The 27573-nt window shown below is 46.9% G+C and overlaps 1 protein-coding gene, 1 long non-coding RNA gene and 2 pseudogenes across 4 annotated transcripts in view; 3 read left to right on the top strand and 1 right to left on the bottom strand.

The window, feature by feature from the left end:
- Positions 1 to 15352, bottom strand: part of LOC146080799 (uncharacterized) — a 256082-nt gene extending 240730 nt beyond the window's left edge. The window contains exon 1 of the long non-coding RNA XR_014474988.1: positions 15292 to 15352. This is a non-coding gene — a long non-coding RNA (uncharacterized LOC146080799). The remainder of the gene's footprint in view (positions 1 to 15291) is intronic.
- On the top strand, positions 7113 to 7260 carry LOC146006041 (5.8S ribosomal RNA; annotated as a pseudogene).
- Positions 7596 to 10495, top strand: LOC146005924 (28S ribosomal RNA; annotated as a pseudogene).
- Positions 15322 to 27573, top strand: part of DPY19L1 (dpy-19 like C-mannosyltransferase 1) — a 296815-nt gene continuing 284563 nt past the window's right edge. The window contains exon 1 of one of the 3 annotated variants that reach the window (XM_083188462.1): positions 15322 to 15895. In XM_083188462.1, coding sequence (XP_083044588.1) covers positions 15679 to 15895 — 217 coding nt within the window. In that variant the 5' untranslated portion in view covers positions 15322 to 15678. The remainder of the gene's footprint in view (positions 15896 to 27573) is intronic. The other 2 variants (XM_083188460.1, XM_083188459.1) reach the window with 2 other exon arrangements.

The raw sequence follows: 27573 nt of genomic DNA, 5'->3' as shown, positions 1-27573 counted from the left end.
AGAGGGCTGGCTATTTGGTAAGTACATTTTTACATATTACCCTCTCTGTCCTTATTTGTACCTGCTCAAATGTGTGTGTTTCCAATTTCACAAGCATATTGCTCTTGTCCCAGTGTCTCCTGTTTGCACAATGCACATACCTTACCATATAAGGCAATAACTTCCTATCTGTGTTTAAGGTGACTCAGGATATGGGTGTGTTTCCTGGTTCATGACACCTTTGCGCTCCCCAGAGGGCCCTGCACAGCACCGGTATAATGAAGCCCATATTGCAACCCGCAATGTGGTGGAGTGTACATTTGGCGTATTGAAAAGTAGATTTAGGTGTTTGGACCGGTCATCGGGTAAGCTGCTTTACCACCCAGCAAAAGTAGTGATGATCGTCCAGGCTTGCTGCATGTTACACAACATAGCCCTGTCCCAACCTGCCTATGTGGAGGAGGAACATGCAGCAGTCGTGCAGGAAGCCCAACCTACCACACCTCGGGTAGTGAGGGGTAATCTGGTGCGTACACAAATCATCAGGCGTTACTTTTCTGGTAAGCACATGTGCCCTGTATTCCAACATGTACCTTTGCTGTAAGTGTACTCATAAACAAATTATTTAGCAATACCATCTGTTTCCACCCACATTTAGCCTAATACACAGAGCCCAACAGATGCAGCTGGTGGTGCTGACCTATCCCTTGCTGTAATCAACCTTGTAAGTACATTTGTAACATGTATGAATTAAGTTTGCTCTAAAACATGGCTCACCTGGTGTTGTGGAACTACACGTGCCAGCATGCCTTGACACACAATAACCATTACAGTCTAAACAATAAGTGCCAGAGCTAGCTGGAATATGTAGTTCCACAACCTTTGACGGGCCAGAAGTTACCCAACACTACTTTTCAGCAATCCCATTGTCATATACCATTACACTATGTCATATTTCACACAACAATTGCTTTAAAAATAATACACAGACAAAATGGTATGCGTTTATGACATACTATACTGCAGTAAAAATGTCTAAACAACCTGCATTTTTGTCACTCAAACATTCAAACTGTTGGGGGATGTAACAAGATGTATTGCATATTAGATGCAAATTAAAAATGTATAAAACAATTCTCCCACCATCAGGCCACCCTAAACCACTTCTTGAAGCTGCACCCAGGCCACCCCGGGTCCTAATACTCCGATGGGGTGGGGAAGTGGGGGAGCCACTTACTGGGGTGCTAGATACACTACTCAGTGTAGATGCTGCTGCACCTATGACATTGCCTTCCATCTGCTGAAGTTGTGCCTGCATACCTATTAAGGCATTGGTCTGCGCTGTGCATGATTGGCTAAGTGCAGCTATACTTTGCGCAAGGCTGCCAATATGGCTATTCTGTTCCCTTACAGCAGAAGTAAGATCTGCAAAACGGGTGTCAATGCTATTAGCAATGCGCACATGAGTACCTACACCAACCAGTACACTCCTTGAAATTTTTCTTAATTGAAGAAAAGTGTGACGCATGTACCCCTGAATGTTCCCTATTTGCAGGCTTTGGGAGGCCATAAATTAAATTTGTTTCTCCTTGAAATTTACCAAGGAGTTAGCTACTTGTGCAGCAGAAGCTGCTGTATGGGGTGTGTTTGTGGGTGGGGGTGGGAGTCACCCCACTTGGGGGAAGATCACTCTGTGATGACGTCTGTATTTCCTCCTCAGCCGCAAAGGTCTCCACGGGTTCGAGAATGATGTCCATTTCGTCCAACATCATCATAGAGGATTCTGTTGGTTGTGTTCCCAGTTGTACATTACCTGTGGATACAGATGAAGAGGTAAGTACTGATGCATATATAGGCCAGTCTCTCTTCAGTACTGTTTTTGAAAAGGCTTGAGATGCTGAACGCACATACATAGGGGTATTATGTACTTACACATGTACCCCAATACTGCATGTAACATTGACATTAATAATAAGTGAGATGGCTAGGTCAGATTACATAAATTTCTGTTGCAATGTAGCAGCAGGAGATGAATGTAGTGTGAGATATTGTTGATGTGACATGGGTGTGTGTACTGTATGTGTAATGGCCTGTTTTTTGTTCATTTACCTGCTTCCACAGATTCTGCACCAACTGGCCTTCTTTTCTTTGATGCGTGAGCACTTCGGGACAGACAATCTGTGAAAGGAAAGATGGGCAGCCATTATGTACCTTGCAATGGATGAGCATTTATGCCAAAAATGCATTGAAATTACATTACTGGACAATACTTCCTTTGGTTAAGGACTACATTATTTAGTCCCCACGTCGGCGTGGAGGTGAGAATAGAAAGTGTGGCGAGCGCAGCGAGCCCGAAGCGTGGCGAGCGCAGCGCGCCACGCGAGGGGACGCGGACACCTGTGAAACCCGCGAGGGGACGCGTATGGAAGTTTTTTTTTCCGGGGGGGGGGGGGGGGGGGGGGGTAGACGCTTTAACGTGCCCAGGGACACTTCCACAGCCCTGGGCATGAGTCCCAGGCTCGAGTGGAGGAGCAGTTTCAAAGTATTTTCAAAGTGCTTTTTTCACTGTTCGGATGCATTTCTCTGGGCGACCAGCGGGGGGCTCCGGTCCCCGGACCCGGGGATGATCTCCCCCGGGCCCGGGTCACCTTCCCCGGGCAGCATGGGGTGGAAATCTGGAAGTTTTTTTTCAGGGGGAAGATGCTTCAACGTGCCCAGGGACACTTCCACAGCCCTGGGCATGAGTCCCAAGCTCGAGTGGGGGAGCAGTTTCAAAGTATTTTCAAAGTGCTTTTTTCACTGTGGATGCATTTCTCTGGGCGACCAGCGGGGGGATCCGGCCCAGGGTCCCAGGGTGACCTCCCCCAGGCCAAGGCTACCTTCCCCGGGTAGCGTGGGGTGGAGATCTGGAAGTTTTTTTTTTTTCAGGGGAAGACGCTTCAACGTGCCCAGGGACACTTCTACAGCCCTGGGCATGAGTCCCAGGCTCGAGTAGGGAAGCAGTTTCAAAGTATTTTCAAAGTGCTTTTTTCACGGTTTGGATGCATTTCTCCGGGCGACCAGCAGGGGGGGGGGGCTCCGGTCCCCGGACCCGGGGATGATCTCCCCCGGGCCTGGGTCACCTTCCCCGGGCAGCGTGGGGTGGAAATCTGGAAGTTTTTTTTTCAGGGGGAAGATGCTTCAACGTGCCCAGGGACACTTCCACAGCCCTGGGCAAGAGTCCCAAGCTCGAGTGGGGGAGCAGTTTCAAAGTATTTTCAAAGTGCTTTTTTCACTGTGGATGCATTTCTCTGGGCGACCAGCAGGGGGATCCGGCCCAGGGTGACCTCCCCCAGGCCAAGGCTACTTTCCCCGGGCAGCGTGGGGTGGAAATCTGGAAGTTTTTTTTTTCAGGGGGAAGATGCTTCAACGTGCCCAGGGACACTTCCACAGCCCTGGGCAAGAGTCCCAAGCTCGAGTGGGGGAGCAGTTTCAAAGTATTTTCAAAGTGCTTTTTTCACTGTGGATGCATTTCTCTGGGCGACCAGCAGGGGGATCCGGCCCAGGGTGACCTCCCCCAGGCCAAGGCTACTTTCCCCGGGCAGCGTGGGGTGGAAATCTGGAAGTTTTTTTTTTCAGGGGGAAGATGCTTCAACGTGCCCAGGGACACTTCCACAGCCCTGGGCATGAGTCCCAGGCTCGAGTGGGGGAGCAGTTTCAAAGTGCTTTTTTCACTGTTTGGATGCATTTCTTTGGGCGACCAGCGGTGGGGGATCCGGTCCACGGACCCAGGTCACCTTCCCCGGGCAGCGTGGGGTGGAAATCTGGAAGTTTTTTTTTCAGGGGGAAGACGCTTCAACGTGCCCAGGGACACTTCCACAGCCCTGGGCATGAGTCCCAGGCTCGAGTGGGGGAGCAGTTTAAGTGTTTTTTTACTGTTTGGATGCATTTCTCTGGGCGACCAGCAGGGGGGATCCGGTCCCCGGACCCGGGAATGATCTCTACCGGGCCCGGGTCACCTTCCCCGGGCAGCGTGGGGTGGAAATCTGGAAGGTTTTTTTTCAGGGGGAAGACGCTTCAACGTGCCCAGGGACACTTCCACAGCCCTGGGCATGAGTCCCAGGCTCGAGTGGGGGAGCAGTTTCAAAGTATTTTCAAAGTGCTTTTTTCACTGTTTGACTGCATTTCTCCGATGTCCCTGGACCCCGGGATGACATCTCCTGGGCCCAGGCTTGCTTCCCCAGGTAGAGCGGGGTGGTTTTCTGGAAGTTTATTTTCAAGAGGGGAAGGCGCTTCAGCTTGCCCATGGACACTTCCATAGCCCTGGGCATGAATCCCGGGCTTGAGTGGGTGATCGATTTCAAAGTATTTTTTCTTGATTCTCGCGGAGCCTGTTCCTGGGGCGTGAGAAGCCCCTCTTCCCCTGGGGATGCCTGGAGCTCGTTGGGGGCTCCCCGTGCGCAGCTATCCCAGCCTGAGCTCCATGAGCCCGGCCCGGAACTCACCCGGGTCCGAGAGGGGGCCTCCCGCTCCCTCGTGCCCGAAGGAGGGAACCGAGAGACGAGGGTGCCTTGTCCTGGCTCGCAGTCGCCCCCCGGTGGTGCGTGATATATTGCACTTTGTGGAAGTCTTTTCTATGAGAACGAACCTGCCCCTCTGCGGCCGGAGGTCGGTTCCAGGAGGGCGGGAGGAGGATGCTCCAAGTACCGGTAAAGTGACGCGCGCCACTCACATGCAGCTACCCACCGGAGCACCCCTCCTGGAGATATATAGGAGGGATGAAATCTGCCAGCAGGCGGAGGAAAGATGGAAGTTAGAGATGGGCCTTCTTTCGTTCCTCGCTACCCCGATCGATGTGGCACCCCGGCCAAAGAGATGCATCCAACCGGTGAAAAAAAAAACTTTGAAAATACTTTCTCACCCACTCGAGCCCGGGATTCATGTCCAGGGCTGTGGAAGTGTGCCTGGGCACGCTGAAATGTCTCCCCCCCCGAGTAATGAAAAAAGGCACATAGCTTGGGAGGGTGAGCCACAGATCAACCCAGCCTGCAGAGCTTGTTTCTATGGGTGCGAAACCAATAATGCATGGAGCTTATAATCGGGTGTTTAGAATTTTCACTGCAAAACACACGCTGCTTTCCGTGAGAGGGAGGCTGCCCAACCTTGTTTGCCTGGCTGAGGGGACCAGAGCACAGGGTGGTGTGGGCCGGCTCTTGGGTGCCCCCTGGCAGTGTAGACAAGTAGTGCAATTTATGGAAGTTCCTCAGATGAGTGCAAACAGGCCTCCCTCGGGCCGTGGAACAGGCAAATGGAAATGATGCCTGAGTAATGAAAAAAAAGGTACATAGATTGGGAGGGTGTCTGAGCCACAGATCAACCCAGCCTGCAGAGCTTGTTTCTATGGGTGTGAAACCAATAATGCATGGAGCTTTTAATCGGGTGTTTTTCACTGCAAAACACACCCTGCTTTCCGTGAGAGGGAGGTTTGCCTGGCTGAGGGGACCAGAGCCCAGGGAGGTGTGGGCCGGCTCTTGGGTGCCCCCTGGCAGTGTAGACAAGTAGTGCAATTTATGCAAGTTAATCAGATGTACGGTGCACCCAGAACTTCTCCAAGTGAGTTGGTCTGGTCTTGGTAAGGTACTCATACTCCTGGCCTGAGCGGAGTTAAAAACAAAAAGGGCCTTTATCTGTAATTTGATCGATGTGGCAACCTGCACCCCGGCGGGGAGGGTTATTCACTCGGCAGGAGACCAGGGTCCCAGTCGGCTTCAGGTGAACCCAACGCTCCCTCTGCCCACGGTGCACCCAGAACTTCTCCTAGTGAGTTGGTCTGGTCTTGGTAAGGTGTCTGCCTAATGCTCCTCGCCTGCAACAGCGTTGAAGGAGATTGGGTGAATCTGACCCTGTACGGTGTGGTCTGCTCTGTCTGCAAACCTACAGGTGCCTGCCTAAACCGGGAATGCTAGCAAGTGAGGTTCTTAGCCTTGCACCCTGGTGGAGCACATCATTTCCTAGGACCTATATGAGCAGTGCCAATGGCTGGGGCTCACTGGCCCTGGAGAGGGCTTTAAGCACTGCCCAATATGGTGGGCAGAGGTAGAGTGAGAGCATGGATAGGGGAGCTTTGCAGGGCTAAGAGAAAAGCATAGACTTTTCAGGTAGTGAGAGGCTCTATTGGCGGGAGCAGGCGGAAGCTGTGCGTGAAGTGGACGTGGTATGTGACAGCTTTTGACACCCTTTCACCCACCCTCGGTTAAGATTAAACCAGCCAGGTATGGATCGGGATGTGGTGGGTTGAGGTAATGTGGTCTCCTTGAAGGCCCGGTGCCGGGGTAACTGAGGTGACCACAGGCTATTAATAAATCACACACACTCCCTGAGAGGGCTTGCATTGGTTTTTCAGTTGTTGGGTGAGGAGAAAAATGGTGATAGCAGGTGAATCAGGCCCTGTGGTTATGCCAACCTCTCACTCAGCATGCGGACAGTCGCTAGCCTGCCAACGGTCTACCTCATTGCCCTCCGCTTGAAGGCTGCCCCAATGCATGCCTCTTACCTCTGCCATTGCACCATCTGGTGGCACACACTGCTTTCGAAACACCTGATGGATGGGCCCAGCCCTGGGCTTCCAGGAACCCAAGAGATACATGCTTGATCCTGCCAGTAGCATATGCTTGTCTTAAATGAGTACAGTTTTAATCCCTTAACCAGGACCCATTGGATGGCAATTCTGGTGCCAGCAGCTGCTATAATTATAGCTCCAACAGCATGTTTTCAACTCGCTGCAGTGGCGGGATATGCATCAGATGGAGGATAAGGGAAGGTGGCTGCGGGGCCCACCCTCTCTCCCGTGGCAGCAACGCAACCACCCCATCTCGGGCACACCCACTTCAGCAGTCCCCTCCAGGCCGATCTGGGTAACACTCACATCCTCCCCGCCCCGGAGAGGGGGAGGGGGTGGTAGGTTGAGAAGACCTAAGACGCAGTGCCTCCCTGCCAGGAGTGCTGCACAGGCAAGGTATGTGCTCCGCGGCCCACACCTCTGCCATGCAGCAAGATTCCCGGCAGGACAGAGTGTCCGGGCGCCCAGACACTCTGACCCTTTCGAAACACAGAGTGCCCCTGTTGACCACAGTGAAAAGCAAAGTGAAAACTACAACTCTCAGTGGTGGATCACTCGTCTAGCGCGTTGATGAAGACCACAGCTAGTTGTGGTAATCAGTGTGAATTGCATTGCTCATCGACTCTTTGAACGCACCTTGCGGCCCCTGGGTTCCTCCTGGGGCTATGCCTGTCTGATGGTCCCTATATCAATCGCTCACGATCGTTTCGGCGGCGTGCAGCGCAGCTGGGGCTGTTGCAGTCAGCCACCGCCCCCCTCTCCTGCAGGGGGGGCCTGGCTGCCTTCATTCCCCCAAAGGCAGACCCGTTCTCTTTTCCCTTTTCCTGGAACATGATGGCTTCACCCTCTGGGCGTCCCGAGGTCAAATCAGGGCGGCCTGGGGGAGAGCTGGCATGCACTGTGAGAGGGTCTGGAGGCGGAGAGAGAATGCTGCGGGAGGAGGGTGGTGGTGGGAGGGGGTTATACCCCTCCCAGCTGCCACTCCTGCCCCCACCTCCTGGCGCCATTCTCACAACTGAGACCGCAGAACAGACATGTCGACCCGCTAAATTTAAGCATATTAATAAGCGGAGGAAAAGAAACTAACTAGGATTCCCCAAGTAATGTTGAGTGAAAAGGGAAAAGCCCAGCGCCGAATCCCTGCACGCCTGGTGGGCACGGGAAATGTGGCGTACGGAAGACTGGACCCACCCCAGTGTTGCTGGGGTTCTTGCTCGGGAACCATTCTGAGCAAAGAACAGCCCAGAGACGGTGATAGGCAATTGGTGGAACCCAGTCTTCCCGGAGTCGGGCTGCTTAAGAATGCAGCCCAAAGCGGGTGGTAAACTCCATCTAAGGCTAAATACTGGCGCAACAACGACAAGTACCATAAGGGAAAGTTAAAAAGAACTTTGAAGAGAAAGTTCAAGGCGTGAAACTGTTGAGAGGTTAACGGGTGAGATCTGATCGATCTGCCCAGAGGATTAAAAATGGCGGGTCAGACTTCCTGGGTTTTTAGGCCCCTGTATGCTACACCGTCCCCTTGTGGGAGGGTGGCCAGCAGCAGGGGAATACGGCCTGGGAGGTCCAAGCCCCGCATTTCCTCTGCGGTGGTGCACTGCGAATGGCTCCAGGTCGGCTGGAAAAATGGCACGGAGGCCGTAGGTGGTTGCACAGCTTTAAAGCCCCCTCCTGGCAAGGACAGCCTCTGGGGCCATGGGAGATGACTGCCTCTGTGCCTTTGATGTTGAACCATCCCAAATCCTGTCCCACTCCTGAAGACATCAGGAATCGGGGTAAGGAAGAGGGATGGGGCCACTCGCTCCCAGCAGTGCTGCCCACTTGGGTAGACTGCCCTCAGCGTGCCCTAAACCATGCTGCAGAGGTGGGAGGGCCACAACTAGGGGCGCAAGCAGTCCGCGGTGATGTTGGTGTCCCACCCGACCGTCTTAAAAAACGGACCAAGTAGTCTAACCCGTACGCGAGTCAAAGGGCACGAGCGAACCCCATGGCGCAATGAGGGCGAGAGTCGGAATCCCCCGGCTGAGGTGGGATCCTGCCACTGTGGGCGGGCGAACCACCGGCCCGCCTTGCCCCACTCCATTGGGGAGGCGGCGCTTGAGCGTGCGCGATAGGACCCGAAAGATGGTGAGATTTATACTTCGGAAGGGCAAATCAAGTGGAAACTCTGGCGGATAGAGTTGAAAGACTAATCGAACCATCTAGTTGCTGGTTTCCTCCAAAGTTTCCCTCAGCAACGATAGCTGGTGCTGGTTGGTTACACGCATGGACTGAGAGCACCCAGTGGGCCACTTCTGGTAAGCAGGACTGGCACTGTGGGAAGAACTGAATACTGAACGCCGGGTTAAGGCGACTGATGCCGATGCTCATCAGACCCCAGAAAAGGTGTTGGTTAATATAGACTTCCGGATGGCGACCATGGCAGTCAGAACCCGCGAAAAAGTGTGTACTAACACACCTGCCAAATCAACTAGCCCTAAAATGGAGCATCGAGCCCATACCCGGCCATCGCTGGCATTGGCTAGCCCGCGGGGGTTATGCTGCGATGAGTAGGAGGGCCGCCACGGTGAGCGTAGAAGCCTGTGGCGAGAGCCTGGATGGAGCTGCCGTGGGTGCATATCTTGGTGGTAGTAGCAAATAGTCTCAAGGTGTGAATGAACAGCCTCTTAGGTTAGAAGTAGGTAAGGGAAGTCAGCAAGTCAGATCTGTAACTTCGGGATAAAGATTGGCTCTAAGGCCTGGATCGGTCGGGCTAGGGCAAGAAGTGGGGCTGGGTACGTGCCGCGACTAGATGAGGCGCCCCCTTCCAGCACCTGTGCGTTGACTGTCACCTCCCTTGGGGGCAGGTGCAGGCTGGCAGGCAGCAGCAGGGGCTTCCAGATGGGCGGCAACTCTGGACATGTACCGCACCTGTCCCGTGGATTGCCCCAGCTGCAGCGGGCACCTCTCCTCCCGAGCTCCCCCTCAATACATCTGCTCTCCCCCTCGCAGGGAAAGCAGGTCGACGGGAGGGGAGACCAGGGTGGCGTTGTCCCGCCTCGACTGGTCCTGCGCTGCTGACTAAGAGCTGCAATGTGATTTCTGCCCAGTGCTCTGAATGTCAAAGTGAAGAAATTCAATGAAGTGCGGGTAAATGGCAGGAGTATTTATTGGCGATGCAGGTGAGCGAGATTCCCTCTGTCCCTACCTACTATCTAGCGAAACCACTGCCAATGACACGGGAGTGGCATTAGCGGGGAAAATAACCCTGTGGAGCTTGACTCTAGTCTGCGATTGTGAAGAGAGATGATGAGATGTAGAATAAGTGGGAGGCACCCAGTCCCCTACTGCAGAGGGGCCATGGGAGCCAACAATGAAATACCACTACTCTCATAACTTTTCACTTACCCGGAGCGGTGGGAGGGTGAAGCCCCAAGACCATCCGCTGCGGGGACAGTGGCAGGTTGGGAGTTTTGACAGGGAAACCTGGGTTTAGACCGTTGTGAAGACAGGTTAGTTTTACCCCACTGAAGTGGTGTTGTCACTATAGTAATTCTGCGTGGTGCGAGAGAAACAGCAGGTTCAGACATTTGGTGTATGTGCTTGGCTGAGTAGCCAATGGGGCACATAAGCTACCATCTGGGGTATTCCGATAAAATACCAACTAATGTGTGACGATACTAAAGCGCCGTCGAGCCACGGTTGGCCTGGGATAGTCGGACCTGGGGGCCAGGGTCCGGCACGTAGGGCCCGATCGCCACGGGAACGGAGCGTGGACGGAAGTGGGCCACCTCTCTCCCGCAGCACATCTCTTATTCGCAGGGTACCCGGTGCTAAATCCTTTGGAAACGACCTGATTCTGGGTCAGGGATTTGTACGTAGCAGAGCAGCGCCCGCGCTGCGATCTATTGAAAATCATCCCTCGAGCCAAGCATTTGTCAACCTTCGGGGGTGGCGCGCCGGGGCGTCCCGAGCGTGCGCCACGCACCCGACCTTTCTAGGCCTGGCACGACCCCTTGGCCTTTACCACGAGTCAGCTCCACCGCCGAAGGGGAGGTCGGAGTGAGGGGGATCTTAGACCTAAGAAGGCTGTTTCAGCTATATTATAATTTAGGGGAACTACCCATCCGCCGCTGGGCCATTTAGCCTGTTCTAAATGCTCCATTAGCACAGCAAGGTAGTGCAGTGAAACAACAGAAAGAACTATAAACCAAGCGAAGGAAAAAACAAACAGGGCTAGTGGTTGTCCTTGCTGCTATCCTAGAAGGGATACTCAACCCTTCTTAAACCAAAAAAAACAAAAATACATACAAATAGACAGCACAGACTGGACACTCAATAACCCATTAGTTAAAATTTAAATCTGTTTATTTAGTATAAATCTCTTAGAATTATAAACAAATTTTAAAAAGAGGTCACCGGCCGGTGGGGTTCATACAATACATAGCATTTTTCACAAAATGACATAAAAAAATAAAATAGATGAAAAATAGGAGCAGCATTCAATAATGACTCATTCCAGCTTGGTTAAGCATACATAGGGTTAGTTCAGGGCTGGGCAATTGCGGCCCTCCAGATGTTGAGGAACTACACATCCCAGGATGCTTTGCATTAGTTTTTCTATGTGGCCCTGCTGAAACTCATGCAAGGCATGCTGGGATGTGTAGTTCCTCAACATCTGGAGGGCCGTAATTGCCCAGCCCTGGGTTAGTTGCTTGTTAAAGCAGGGTTAGATGGAATCAGGCTTTTTGCCAGAAGGCTGTTAATTGACAGGTTGTTATGCTGTGCTGCCTGCACAGACCTTGCTTTCAGCAGCTTGATATTAGATTAGTCAGTCAGCCATGCGTTTAGGTTAAAGTTACTGACAGATTTGGCACATATAAGCAGAAAAAAACAAGCAAACAGATATACTTATGCTTTGTTCTGCAGCTCGTGGAATGCTGTGTATTTGTAATCCACTTGGGGAATGAAAACTTGCCCTGCCTTGAGTGGTGTTCCCAGCTGGTTTGCTCGAATTGCCTTCAGCTATATCCAGAACGCTCCGGCTTCCAAGTACCCCACACTCAAGGCAGAGCAAGTTTTCATTCCCCAAGTGGATTACAAATACACAGCATTCCACGAGCTGCAGAACAAAGCATAAGTATATCTGTTTGCTTGTTTTTTTCTGCTTATATGTGCCAAATCTGTCACTAACTTTAACCTAAACGCATGGCTGACTGACTAATCTAATATCAAGCTGCTAAAAGCAAGGTCTGTGCAGGCAGCACAGCATAACAACCTGTCAATTAACAGCCTTCTGGCAAAAAGCCTGATTCCATCTAACCCTGCTTTAACAAGCAACTAACCCTATGTATGCTTAACCAAGCTGGAATGAGTCCTTATTGAATGCTGCTCCTATTTTTCATCTATTTTATTTTTTTATGTCATTTTGTGAAAAATGCTATGTATTGTATGAACCCCACCGGCCGGTGACCTCTTTTTAAAATTTGTTTATAATTCTAAGAGATTTATACTAAATAAACAGATTTAAATTTTAACTAATGGGTTATTGAGTGTCCAGTCTGCGCTGTCTATTTGTATGTATTTTTAGTGCAGTGAAAGTCCCCCCCCTATAAGTGCGGTCGGGCAACAGGGAAATGGTTCAAGGAGTCTGGGGAACTATTGAATGTGGCCTGCAAAAGGAATGCACCCCTCAGCACACTTAAAAAAAGATTTTTTTTATTTATTTTTTAGGTGGTGACTGAGATATTCAGAAAAGACAGTTTGTTAGAATAAAAGGTGATTGTTTGGCCAGTGACCAGGTTTCCTGGAGGCAGACTGTAAAAAAGATCACGGAGGCAAAAGTACTGGAAACCAGTAAAGGTGTGAAGTGCTTAACACTCAGGTTTGCTGGTCCCAACAGGGACATGACTTTTATGAGGCAAGCAGTTCAGATGACTGCAGCAAGGATGAGACATCTTCGGGAAAAAGAAAAACATGATGCTATTTGTCTAGGTTCTTTCCTGAAAAAGGGATAGTACACCAAGAAAATAATTTGCTTAAGGCTATAATCAAAATTGCAAGGAAGCCATCCACTGCAGTTGGAAAAAGAAACAGCCACCTTCCCAATGGAAAAATATGGGTGTGGAGTTGATTTTATATAGTGTGGAGAGTGCAGCGTGCCCTGTGAGTGGACGCGTATTACTTCACATGTATTCCGCGTCCGCTCGCCACGCTTCGGGCTCGGTGGCTCGCCACACTATATAAAATCAACTCCACGCCGACGTTGATAGTGGGGGTATGAAAAGGTCGGAGGACGCATACCGCCGCCCCTCGCAGGCTCGCCACGCTTCAGGTTGGCATTGATAGTGGGGTGGCGTTAATAATGGGGGGCCATTTAATCATAGTAATCACCCATCAGGGTGGGTGTACAATCAAAAATCGGGTCTGGGGGTGGGGCATTTAACATAGGAATCAGGCATCTGGGTGCCTGTGCGATTAAAAATCGGGTCCAATCGCGTCGCATGCGATATGATTGTATGCGATGCAACGCAATTTTTTAACGTGCAATAAAAAAAAAACGGGCGTCCAGATAAATACACAAGTACCATTTTTTTACCCAGATGTCGACATGGTCACAGTTTTAGGTGCAATGCATCGCTCTCCATGCTTCGGGCACGGTGCCTCCCGCCATGCCCTAGTGGATGGTAGGGCATGAAATAATGCCTGTTGGCACATGTCGGCTCAAACAGTGAAAAACCCCATGTCGACCTTTTGACTGTCGACCTACACACTGTCGACCTAATGATTGTGCCGACCTAGACCCAGGTCGACCATCATGCTGTAGATCAAATGACCGTATCCCATTGTATGAGAGTGGGCAGAAATCTGAGTGCAATTGCTGCAGCCTAAAACTAGGTCAGTCTCCCTCACACCACAGAAGAAAATTGAACAAGGTTAATTGTGACAATGCTCAGGCATCCCTGAGAATTGGCACAGGCTGATGACAGGGGTTGGGCTGATTGAGTTTTAAGGTGCTCATTCACTAGGGCAATATTTCCGGTGGCAGATGAACAGGGCCCAAATCGCTGTGGTATTGCCCTTGTGTATGGGGACCTAGTGCATCTAGTTTTGAGCAGAATGGAAAAACCAATGGATGTAGTCATTAGAATTACATTAAAAATATTTAAACTAAAATGTCAACAGTTATGTTGACATTGTTAAAAGGTCAGGTCATGGGTTCAATCCCCACCATGGCTCTAACTGTGCGGAGTTTGTATGTTCTCCCCGTGCTTGCGTGGGTTTACTCCGGTTTCCTCCCACAATCCAAAAATATACAGATAGGTTAATTGGCTGCCAAAAAAAAAAAAAAAAAAAAATGTTATGTTGACATTGTTAAAAGGTCAACTTGACAACAAGTCGACAGTCTTGGAATGGCAACATGTCTATTGACATTAGAAACAGACATGGGAGGGGAAGGGTTATGTGTGTACACACGGTCAGATATGCCGTGCTATGCGAGTCACGATACGATCAGATTGTATCGGGACTCGCATCGCACGTCATCGATGGATTGGCACAATTTAGACTATATAATGCAGATCTGCACTATATAGTCTTGGCTGCCCTCTCTATTTGACGGCCGACTTAGACTCACACGGGAGCGCGCATCGGGCTCGCAAGCCCTAAAAAAGCATGCAATATGGCTTCCGATGTTTACTATATCAGCAACATCGGAAGCCATATCTGCCCGTGTGTACACACTATTAGATATCAGGGTGGGAAACAGACTTGTGGGGCGATTCAGGTCGCACAGGTCCGAATTTGGCCCAGATGGTGGGGGCCTGGATATGTAATAATGCGCATGTGCAAAGCCCAGCAGCGAGCACCTTCTGTGAATTTTTCATTCGCCGGGGTGCTCGTTGTCTGATTGACAGGCAGGGGGGCATTTCAGAGTGGGTACCCAGCATTTCTTGGGGGTGCCCACAAAAATGGTTGGCGTCCATAAAAAGATAAGCACCTGCCCCCCAACTTGGCCATCTCCGTTCAAAAAAAAAAAAATGAAGTCCTGGCCTACTCTTTGAATAGAGAAAACCATCAAATGATTTTCCTCTGTGCGGGCACATGCGAGCGGATATGTAAGCATACACACCTGCTTGTGGCATAGCAAGGGGATTCTGGGGACAGGGGGTATGCGTTCGGCAGGCTGGTGTGAATCTGCTCACTAGGCAGTGAATATATGCAGCCTAGCTAGCAGGTCTGAATTGGGCCCTGTGACTGTATTTAGATTTGGTTGAGGGGTGTTCAAACCGAAAACTAAATAGCAGCATAAAAATAAAGCAGCCAATATATGCACTGCACATAAAAAAATTCAAATAAAACAAAATCACCCAAATATGATCCTATAACTACGTACACACCTGAACGATCATGATCGGACACATTTGCAGATGTACGGCCAGGCTTTTAACTAGTTGCACATCATCACCATTTACAAACAATATATTTGTAGATGTATGGCCAGCTTTAGCCATCATTTTGCCAGGCTTTTAAGTAGTTGCACATAATCACCATTTACAAACAAAAATAAAAACACTTGCCTCCTGTTAATTAATTGCACCCAGATCATTTTAGTTGAATGGTAACTCGGAGAAGCGCCAGTTAGCTGTCCCAGGCACGGTACAGTGACACACATGGTTGGTGCTGTACAGGAGCAATACACAGCGACCGCACATTCGGCAGAATCGAGCATACACTAACTGACTACGGCAGCAGGCGCACACAACACTTACCCAGCGCCAGCAGAATTTGTTTTTCCCGGATCAACGCGTCACCACATCGCAGCTGGCGCAGACCTATCGCAGTTCTCGTTTTACAGCCTGCGGAAAAGGCTGCAGAGTACAGAGAGGAGTCATTGGCTTAATGCACGGCGGCCACCGATTGGTTGTAAATCGAATGTCAGGGAGGAGCTGGGTGCTGCTACGCTCAGTTAATTGCAGCCACTCATTTCGGAACCGGTACGTACATAGCGGTACTGTACAATACCTGTACTGCAGCGCAGCCTGTACTGTACCGTAAAGCGCCGCCACAGCTGCCGGCTCTCTCTCTCCTCGCTGGACTGTGCATTGGAAGTAGTCTAAATCATGGCCGTCGAAGGCAAATCCCGACTGAAAGATCCCCCAAATAAATACAGGGAGCTGAGTAGAGCGATGGAGGGAGCCTTGAGGCACAGGCAGAGAGGGAAGAACAGGACTGCTCACCCGAGTACCGACACCCCTCACACCAGGAATAGGGGGTCATCAGGGCGCTTCTCTTACCTCAGTCCGGCTAATATAACGGTTGGGATAACCCTTTTAATTGGTAAGATCCGTGTATTTTTTTTCCCATAGGGGGAGTACTGAAGGTACTGTGCATCATTCTAGTTACCTCTGACCTTATAGTCGTGTCGTGAATGTTTGTGATTGATTGTAGCACTGAGGTGCATCATAGTGGGCACAGTAGTAGGGACTGAGGTGGACCGCAGTGGTGGGTGCCGGATGATTGACAGACAGTAGAGATTCTGATAGTCATTACACCGACGTCGGAATCCTGACTGTTAAAACGCCCGACACTAGGGGTCCCGACAGCTACTGGCCATTCTCCCTCGTGGGGGTCCACGACCCCCATATTCTGAGAATAGAATAGGTAGCGAGCCACTGTGCCCGTAGCGAGCCCGCAAGGGACTTCGTTACGCTCCCCCCGATGTCTGAGTCCGGGCAGTCGGGCCAATTATTGTCGGGATCTTGACTGTCGGTGTTCTATACCACACCCGCAGTGGAAGGGGCTAAGGTGCAGCACAGAGGGTTGCAGTGGTAGGTGCTGAGTAGGGATGGCCATCGACTATCGATGATTTAAAATCACTGATGGTTTATGGGTGATGTGGAATACTTTTGATATCTATATGGGAGAACTGGATGGTTACCCTACATCGATGGCAAAGGAGAACTGATGTTTCCTTTTTTTTTTTTCAAGGTGATCCATCAAAGGGTTTACTACTTACTTGTAAACTACATGCAAGAGAGAGTGTGCCTTAGGCGCTGGAGATGACTGGTGGTGTAACTTGATACCCAGCAGCCACCACGTAGGAGGGTTGCCAACCTCCAAAATTACAGATATACAAACAGAGATGTGGGGCGCTCTTGGGTATCAGGATGAAAAAAGTTTTATTAAACACACATAGTTTAAAAGGTATACATAATTAATACACAATAATGCATGAAAAACGGCCAAAAAAATAATAAAATAAAAAATAAAAAATAAAGATGAAAATCAAAGAAAAAAGAATAAAAAATTACAGTAGATAATATAAATAAAGAATATAAAATATGAACTACACAATTGGTAAATAGCAGCACATCCAACTCAGCGTATTCCACCAATGTAATTTCTTCTTTGCCCTTTATTAGGGTCTGACAGGTGGATATATACGAATATGTTGAGTACAGTTCCTTAATTAGGGCCTAAATGTCCAGTTGTTTTGACTGAGACCATTTGATATGAGGTAGCTAGTGTGCACACTAAGTGAAGTTTGCAGATATAGCTGGCAAAAACGTCAGTAAATGAAAACGAATGAAGGAACAAGGACTTCTGTTTTAAATAGCAGCGTGGTAAAAAACAGTGTCCGTCCTGTCCCTTTGCAAGTTCTTACCAGTCGTTATCTGCTGGTTATTCCACTGACTTGCGATAGAAGGATATATCAGCACCGCAGCGCCCGCTCTCTCTGCTCTCCGCTCGGCTTAGGAAAGAATGTTGCCAGTCAGCCGGTGATTTGTAGTAGCAATAGCCGCTTCCTCCTGCAGCCTTCTCCGCTTGGAGACTCACACGGCGCTCTGCCACAGCGTCCGTGGGTGTTGATGTAATTAGCGGCTTGGAGGGAGTGTAGACTGTCGGCTCAGCGTCTGGCAGGTTTGTAGTGAGGAGAGCGTCCTTCCTTGAAATTGCTGGAACGCGTTTCGCCGCGCACTGGGCGGCTTTGTCAACCAAGTGTGAGAGGTGTCCTCTCTGGTCTGCTTAAATGCTGGTCTCTACTAGGCTCAGGTGTCTCTCATTACGTGATCACCTGTGTGATCTCTCAAACTGTGATTCTCCCAGCAGGATTCTCCCTCTCAAATGGAGGTTGCACAGATACTTGTGTGGTCTCAAGTGAGTTTACTTATTCACTGATGGTGGGCTTGTAGATGTAACAATACATAAGGAGTACAATTTCTTTAAAAATTAATTAATAAAAAAGAATATATAAAAAATTTATGAAAAACATACAAATAAAAAGCAATAATCTAAAAAAAAAAAAAAAATATATATATATATATATATATATATATATATATATATATATATATATATATATATATATATATATATATATATATATGAACAAATAATTCATCCTTCATGCATAAGCCACTATATGGGCTTCTTCTTCTATAGCTGTTGCGGACAGACTTATGTGGTATATCCCCTATCCAGATATATGGATGTATATACATGTATAAAACCAAGCATACCAATAATTCTTGTGTTTGCAGTCCATTAGTATTTTGTAATGTCGACGGACTGCATGTCCATATTTGTTCAGGGACATTTTTTCATTTTTTCTCTTTTTTTCCCTTTAAAAACGGGACCTACTTTATTATACATTATTTAGTCTCTATACATCAAATTACGGGTCATTGGTTATTAGCATCCTATATTTAGCTGATTTATTTTAATAAATAAACACCAGTTAATTTAGCATCTGACAAACCCCAAATTATTCTCAAAAATGAGACAGATCAATACTAATTAGGGAATATCAGACCCAATGAATAAAATGCAGTTATTGCAAAATAATCTATTAGAAACAAGACTGATTAGATAATATAATATAACAAATCTCACATATGTTGTAGCTAGATAGACAAAATAAACCAGATATAGTAATATATGTTCAAGTTTAACATTACAAGAATACTGGGGAAGGGATCTAATTTTTAATTTTTAATATGTTGGAGAGATATATACAGTTATCCTATCAACTGATATCTCAATTAATGCGCCCATACATATGTGCGTGCATATCATACACACGCACATATATGTATGCACATGTCAATAGAGAGAGGAAAGGGTGGGATAACAAAAAATAATTTATAGGGATAAATAATGATTTTAAACTAGGAAGGAGGGTCCAGAGGATACGCTTCAAAGGAGGAAACCCAAGACTTTAATGAGAACATGCCCAATGGTGAATATTAACTTTAAATAAACTCTAAATCGATGTTTTAATTCAAGCCTTGGGGTTTAAGGGACTGTAGTTTCAGGATCCATGCCGCCTCTTGCTTACACAGAGTCCTGAAACGGTCCCCGCCCCGGCTTGTTATTTTGATGTGTTCCAATCCTATCACCAGCATCCCTTTCGGATCACCATTGTGCACTTCAGAGTAGTGCCTTGGGATGCTGTGATTGGTACATCTATTCAGAATGTTCCTTCGATGTTCTGTCACTCTGTTTTTAAGTTGTCGCGTTGTGCGTCCAACATAATACATGTGGCATGGGCATATTAAAAGATAGACCACATATTGTGTGGCACAGTTGATAAACGTCTCTATCTCAAATTTTTTGCCTGAAGTTGATGCCTCTACCATCTGTCTTTTGTTGCTAACGTACTCACAGGTGATGCATCTCGTATGGTTACACCTGAAGAACCCTCGTACTTCAGGACCAATCAAAGTCCTTTGTAATGGATTTCTCCCATTCGTCTTTTTATCTTTGAGCTGACTTGGGGCCAGAATATTTTTAAGGTTACGGGCCTTTTTGAAAATTATAGGAGGTTGTGCATCTAGGTTGTTTTTGAGTATTGGGTCAGTACTGAGAAGTTTGTAATTTCGTTTAATTATGGATGTAATTTTGCCAGCAGCTATGTTGTGGGTAGACACAAAAAAGGGGGTCTTATTTTCAAACCTATCCTTTTGTGATTTTTTGTCAAATTTAGATTTGTTTTTCTTAAGTATATCTTCTCTATTAAGGTTTTCTGCATAGTTAGAGGCTTCCTCCAATACTTTTTGTGGATAACCCCGACTTTTAAATTCTTCTAAGAGATTGTTTGCCTGTTCTTTAAATTGGGTGTTCGAAGTACAATTCCTTCGAATCCTATGTAGCTGGCTTCTCGGTACATTATTGAGCCAGCTTTTTTTATGATTGCTAGAATAAGGAATAAAACTACACACATCTACTGTTTTTTTATAACTAGAAACTGCCACTTTTCCGTCTATCACCTCCACCAAAATATCCAAAAAATTAATTTGTGTCGGGTGGTGTGTGCAGGTGAAGGATAAACCAAAATCATTAGTGTTTAAATAATCAACAAAATTTGTGATAGATAAAGTGTCTCCGTGCCAAATAAAGAACAGGTCTTCGATATAGCGACCATACAGGACCAGGTTCGACGCATAGCTTCCTTCCCAAACTAATTTGTGTTCAAACGCACCCATGTATAAATTTGCGAAGCTAGGCGCGAACCTGGTCCCCATCGCTGTACCGAGGACCTGTAGATAGAACTTGTGATCAAACAGAAAATAATTGTGAGTTAAAATAAATTTAATAGAATCCAAAACAAATTTACGCCTCTCCCCTGAAATGTCCTCATCGGTGACTAGATAGCCCGAGACCACCTCCACACCTTTTTGGTGTGGAATGTTGGTGTACAGGGCCTGGACATCGCAGGTGACAAACTGATATCCAGGCTCCCACTGGAGGCCTTCAACCATCTGGATAAAATCAGTGGTATCCCTTATATGTGATTTCAGAGAAGAGGCGTGTGGCTGTAAAAAACTATCTACAAACTGTGATAAATTAGATGTTAAGCCCCCAATCCCAGAAATAATAGGTCTCCCAGGTGGATCATGCAGTGTTTTATGAATCTTGGGGAGGTGATAAAAAATAGGGGTGACAGGATAAGGTGAGTGTAAAAAATCAAATTCGTTTTTGTTTATGGCACTATTTCCTAAAGCTCCTTGTAACATTTCGACCAGCTCATTTTTAAACACAGGTGTGGGGTCATATGGGAGGGTTTTGTAAAAGGCCTCATCTGCTAGCTGGCGCCTGGCCTCTTTTATATATTCCTCATAGTCTTGGACTACGATTCCCCCACCCTTGTCAGCCGGCTTGATGACAAGGGTGGGGTCGCCTGATAACCTTTTTAGAGCCTGTCTTTCTTCGGCCCCCAAGTTAAACTGCCCTGGATGGGTTCTCAATTCGCACAAACTTTTAAACTCTTCCAGGGTTGTTTGGTAAAATGTGTCTATGGCACATGATTTATATTGTGTAGGGAAGAACTGGGATTTTCTTTTAAAGATTTTTCTATTTGTGTTGTAAATTTGCGTCTCTGTCATCACAACTTCAGATGTGTGATCAGTATTTTCTAACAGTAATTCATTGAGCATTTGTACTCCTATCCCATCTGAATCCTCCAATATAATTTCAGTTTCATCATTTGCATTTTTCTTATTGATTGCAAAATATCTGGTTCTGCACAGAGCTCGTACAAACCTATTGAGTTCTATAAATAACTCAAAATAATTAGGGGTTGAGGTAGGGGCAAATTTCATGCCTTTCGAGAGAATTCCCAGTTCTATATCTGTGAGTTGTTTGGAAGAGAGGTTGAAAACGCCAGCAGGTTCTATTTGAACCTCTGGTTTTTGTTTGAGTTTCCCTTTTCCTCCCCGTTTCCCTCTTGGTCTAGATCCCTTGCTCTTTTTGGGGTTCTTATTAGGGTCTCGTACCGGTTGGGGTGTGAGTACTGACTGTACTGGGTTTCTGGGGGTCTCTCCATTCTCCTTCCTCTCTCTAAAAAATGCTTTTGCTGGTATGGTTCATTTGGATGATCATACCTATTTGAGCTCCCTCTCCTATTTTTCTTATAGGTTACTTGTCTCCAATTTGGAGGGGTCTCATCATAATTATTCCTCCTCGGGGAATCATTATAATGATCCCCAAAACGTGTCCTCTCTGTGTGGTAGTTCCTATTTCTAGAGGGTCGGCGTTGTTTGGGTTGTTCTCGTACCATATCACGCCTACCTCCAGATTCCCTCATGGGTATCCTGTTGATCTCCCCTTCTTTTCTTTTTTTATTGTAATCTCTGACCTGATTGGTGTTATAATCGTTAAGATCCCTACTAAACTTTTTTTCCTTCCTCGCTACAATCTCACTCTCATATTGTTCCAATCTAGTGTTAATAATAGTCTCTTTCTCTTTATAATATGGTTCATCTTTAAATTTAAATATGGCATCCTGTGTTATTTTAATTTCCTTTTCAATCTCCCTTAGTTTATTCTCCCTATATTCAACCAAAAGTTGCATCAGAGATAGAGAACATTTGTCTAAAAGACCCTCCCATTGTTCCAACAGTTTGGGGTCATCATAAAAGGATAGAGTTTTGAAAATCCTCAGCCCGCGTGGAATTTTCCCATTTACTATGTATTTGGTTAAGGACGTTTTGTCCCACCAATGTCTGCATTCAGACTTTAGTAACTCTTCCAGGCGGCCTGAGTGTTCCAAAAACTCCTCATGTGGAGTGTTTATGGTACTTTTACCACTTTCATAATTGCGCAGTATATCCTGCCTTCTCTGTAATCTGTCCGCAAAGCATGTAAAATTCATCTTTTTGCACCACAGTGATCTCCGCTGCCCAGGCTGGGCCAAAAAACAAGTAATGCAAGAGAGAGTGTGCCTTAGGCGCTGGAGATGACTGGTGGTGTAACTTGATACCCAGCAGCCACCACGTAGGAGGGTTGCCAACCTCCAAAATTACAGAAATACAAACAGAGATGTGGGGCGCTCTTGGGTATCAGGATGAAAAAAGTTTTATTAAACACACATAGTTTAAAAGGTATACATAATTAATACACAATAATGCATGAAAAACGACCAAAAAAATAATAAAATAAAAAATAAAGATGAAAATCAAAGAAAAAAGAATAAAAAATTACAGTAGATAATATAAATAAAGAATATAAAATATGAACTACACAATTGGGAAATAGCAGCACATCCAACTCAGCGTATTCCACCAATGTAATTTCTTCTTTGCCCTTTATTAGGGTCTGACAGGTGGATATATACGAATATGTTGAGTACAGTTCCTTAATTAGGGCTTAAATGTCCAGTTGTTTTGACTGAGACCATTTGATATGAGGTAGCTAGTGTGCACACTAAGTGAAGTTTGCAGATATAGCTGGCAAAAACGTCAGTAAATGAAAACGAATGAAGGAACAAGGACTTCTGTTTTAAATAGCAGCGTGGTAAAAAACAGTGTCCGTCCTGTCCCTTTGCAAGTTCTTACCAGTCGTTATCTGCTTGTTATTCCACTGACTTGCGATAGAAGGATATATCAGCACCGCAGCGCCCGCTCTCTCTGCTCTCCGCTCGGCTTAGGAAAGAATGTTGCCAGTCAGCCGGTGATTTGTAGTAGCAATAGCCGCTTCCTCCTGCCAGCTATATCTGCAAACTTCACTTAGTGTGCACACTAGCTACCTCATATCAAATGGTCTCAGTCAAAACAACTGGACATTTAAGCCCTAATTAAGGAACTGTACTCAACATATTTGTAAAGGGCAAAGAAGAAATTACATTGGTGGAATACGCTGAGTTGGATGTGCTGCTATTTCCCAATTGTGTAGTTCATATTTTATATTCTTTATTTATATTATCTACTGTAATTTTTTATTCTTTTTTCTTTGATTTTCATCTTTATTTTTTATTTTATTATTTTTTTGGTCGTTTTTCATGCATTATTGTGTATTAATTATGTATACCTTGTAAACTACATGTCTATAGTTGGGTGCAGAATAACCATTGATGGTGTCTGCACCAATGGCCAACCCTTGGGCTGAGGTGCATCACAGAGGGGCCCAGTGGTAGGGGCTGGTGCACAGTAGTTGCTGCTGGTGCGCAGTTGTAAGGACTGTGGTGTATCACTGAAATGTTATGACTGGCGTGTAGCGCCAACCGCTGCTGAAGGAAGCTGTGACTCAATTGAATAGTAGCTCTGAAGGGTGATGGCGACTGAGGTGTAGTTTTGAGAGGCAGGCATTACTGAAATGTACAGTAGCGCTGAAGGGTAGTAGTCATTGAGGTATAACATTGAGGTTTAAAGACTGGGGTTTCTCGCTGAGCGGTAGTTGTGTCTGAAATGTACAGTAGCGCTGAGGGGTAGCAGTAGCTAATATGTGTGTGTGTGTATATGTATATATAACCAGTTTTAACTCTTTGAGTGCCAACAATTCTGTGAGAGATGCGTAAAATATCTGCTAAAAATTCCAGCCTAGCTCACATTTTTTTATATAAATTCAATTAAAAAATGTTGGGTACTTGTGTAATAGCACGGTGCCTGTATTTTCAATGTAGGCTAAGCTAGGTTGTCAGCATAGCCCAACGGTTGCCTAGTGTAGTGACTCTGTGGCAGCCCTACGTAGTCAGCGTAGTGTCCCCGTCGGGCAACTAGTCACCGTACTGTCCCCGGGAGCTGCAGCTCTGTCCCCGGCCTAGTGAGCGCCTCTCTCACAGCGCCAGTAACCGCCAGATCCCCAGCGCTGGTGGACACCGGCAAGTGCGTCTCATGCACAATAAAGGAGGCATTCGCCAGTGCTCTATCTTACATACTGGCAAATGCCTCCTTTTCAAACCCCCGCTATCCATGCCAGCCCAAAGCTTCAAGTCCATGCTGACGTGTATAGTGGGGGTATCAACAGGTCGGGGGGACGCGTAATGCGGGGCTCTCCTCACTTCAGGCTGGTGTGGATGGTGGGGGTGTTTCAGGAACACATTCACACCTGCCGTATCATACATCTGAGACAGTAATGACAACATTTGTTAACCGGTAACTGGATTTTAGTGAATAATAAAGAAGAAAAAAAAAACACTTAAAGTACAATAATATCAAATAACAAGACAAAGAAAATATTAAAGCAGTTATTCTTCAGTTTCTGCATTCACGGCAAATGCAGCTGAAGTTGACGCAGCTGTGTCTGCATTTGTATCGTCTGGTTTGTCAGCCTTTGGGAGCAGAGTTAGGGCATATAGTATCCACTGGAAAGCATTTTCTGCGCCGACAGTTTTGCGCCAAATAAATTCCTGAAGATGTGAGTCCAGATTTTGGCACGCAGTGCCCCTTTGGCTTTTGTTATGCCACTTTCAAGATCCCAAGGCGTTCAATGTTTTGGGTATGAACCCCAGTCTCCGGATCCACTAAATTATACCGGTGGTTTACCCGTGCATGCTGGTACCCTGCCTGCTCAAGCTGTTCAGTGTTCTATGCGCGCCAGCAATCAGAATATATAGTCGTACCCGGTTGTATATACTTGTTGATGGCGGACATCAGGGTGCTGGCATCACGTCTGGCCTCAGTCATTACAAAACACTCACCGGTGTCTTGGGATATGCCTCCAAAAAACCACTGTTGAGGCAGGACGCATCCGACATTACTTTTTCTCTGGACAAAGAGACTCTCGTCCATCTCCACTATTTTGCCCGGACCGCCAATCCGGCGTTGGGGCTGTTCCATCAAATCCACAGTGCAGGCCTCCCGCATAAGGTTATTATACAGCACGGTGGTTTTGTTTGACAACTTTAGTTGTCGCTCACAAAAAGATATACTTGTAAGCTCCTCTGCCCATGAAAATATAAAACGAAGTAGGGTAAGAAATGAGATCCGACAGCCCGGAAACCGATGTGCCGCATGGAGACTGACCTTCTTTCAGCATGTTTTAATGTGGCAGCGCCACATACACTCTTTTATACTCAAGCGCATTGGGTAGCCATTAAGACAGGTTTGTGTCATTGGCAGCAAATGGTGCTGTTGAAAAAATGCCACCGACTCCTCTTCTGTCTGCGGCAGGTTTAACATCGTCAGTGGTTCAGCAGCCATTCCAAATTAACAAGGAGCTTATCCGAGCTTCAGAAATAATACAGCCGCATTCACTTCACCTCTGACTGACTTCGATAACTGCGTAACGCTGAATGACTACGCTAGCCACGGGAACACTACGCTGAATGTGACAGGGACGCTGACTATACGCTGGCCGCAGGAACACTATGCTGAATCTGACAGGGACCCTGAACTAAGCTGGCCGTGGGAACACTACGCTGATTCTGACAGACTACGCTAGTCGCGGGAGCACTACTAAGATTCTGACAAGGATGCTACGCTAACTATGTAACATGTGCCGTGCTATTACACAAGTACCAATTTTTGTGTAAAGAAGCTTATGTTTCCTATGTAAGGTAAACATTACAGGTCTTTATGATAAATAAAATGTTTGCGTCGCAATTTTCACACCTATTTTGCCAAATTCACTTGACACTCAAAGGGTGAAGAGCTGTATGAACGGGAAAAGTTTATGCTTATGCAATTCTTGTTCCACCTACATCTCCTTCTATCCACCTTCCTAACCACAGCAGGGCAGGAGCTGCTTCAGCAGGTACAGAAGATCCCGAAAACCCTCAATGAATAGGCAAACAATCAAGAGAAAAAATAACTGGGGATCAATCTCTCATGGATTTCACAATGATATCTACAGTATTCAATTCACAGACCACTCTGCCGATGAGGCGCTTATTAATTTCAGTTTGTCAAAAGTTTTGTAATGTGAAAATGGTTTTCATTTACTGGACCCTTTTAGGCCTTTAAGAGTAAACTTAAGGGAGTCTGTTTTATTGTGCTTGTATTCAGAAAGTCATAAGCTTTCCAACGACATATCAAAATGCATGAAAACAATTGAAATAGCAAGGACCGTTATGACAGCACCCTTAAGGACTTTTCCGATTAAACCCCTCTTCAAACTTGGATCATCCCTTAAGATGATAAGGTAGTGTACAAAGTTTGAAGACGATTAGTTAAAGCGTTTGAGAGTTATTGTGGAACATCCATACACGCACATATAAACATTGCTCAGTAATACTTATGTACATACTATGATTTTTTGAGATATAGAGCCAAAGCTATATTGATTTTCAATTCTGTTGGTAGCAAAGGAGGCAAATTGCTGTTGGTGTGGCATTTAAATGCTGTCAACAGCAGCCTGTTTCGACCTACAGTCGCTCAAAAGAATTTGCTACCCTTTGAGGTAGTGAACACATTTGAGTGATGTCTATCTCTGCGCAGTTCTGGGGGTGTCATGGGAATTCGGTGAGGAGAACAAAACGCTAGTGATTGTATTCCCCTGTCATTTCTTAAAAGTGAAAGCACAAGGAAGAAGATAAAGGGGCCGATAGCTGCTCTCATAAGGCTTCCTTGGGGATATCTAATTATCCCTTATAAGCCGCGGTTTATTGTAAAACATGGGACTGCATCGGGCAAAAACACGCATTTCACTGAACATGTTTATTTTTGTTGAGAAACATGTATTTTATCAGATGATCCAATTAGAAATACCAATACACTAAGTCGCCAAAATATCTGATGTTTAACAGGGGTAACTTTGTATACGGTATTTGGACAACCAAGTGACATTTCTGGGAAGATGGCAAATATAACAACAGTTGAGGGCAGCTCTTGTCAAAACTGTCCATTAGCCTAAGGGTGCATACACACTGTGCGATTACAGCCCCATTTCTAAGCAATCTGTCTAGATCGCTTAGAAAAGAAGCCTGGATCACTCTGTGTGTATGGCGATGGCTATGCGCCTGACTAGAGTCATGACTAGTATTCTTTATGTTGACTGATCGCTCAGCACACAACGCTGTGTCCTGAGCGATGTGTAAGGGCTGTTTCACACAGTACGGTTCCTGCCGCACGGTGAAATCCCGTACGGTCAGGGAGCCGCGCCGTACTCAGAATTTTATAATGGCAGGGATGGCCACAGCCCGGCAGCCGTCCCTTCCAGTGGGGGGATCCGGCTGCAGCCGTGCGGCCGGGCCGTGGCCGTCCCGTGTGAATGGACACAATAGTGTCCATTCACAACTGCTGAGTGCGGCGCGGCTCCCTGGCCGTACGGGATTTCACCGTGCGGCAGGAACCGTACTG

Source organism: Crinia signifera, chromosome 5 (genome assembly GCF_055691185.1).
Source record: "Crinia signifera chromosome 5, ASM5569118v1, whole genome shotgun sequence".
Classification (NCBI taxonomy): Eukaryota; Metazoa; Chordata; class Amphibia; order Anura; family Myobatrachidae; genus Crinia; species Crinia signifera.
This window is presented reverse-complemented; position numbering and strand designations above follow the sequence as displayed.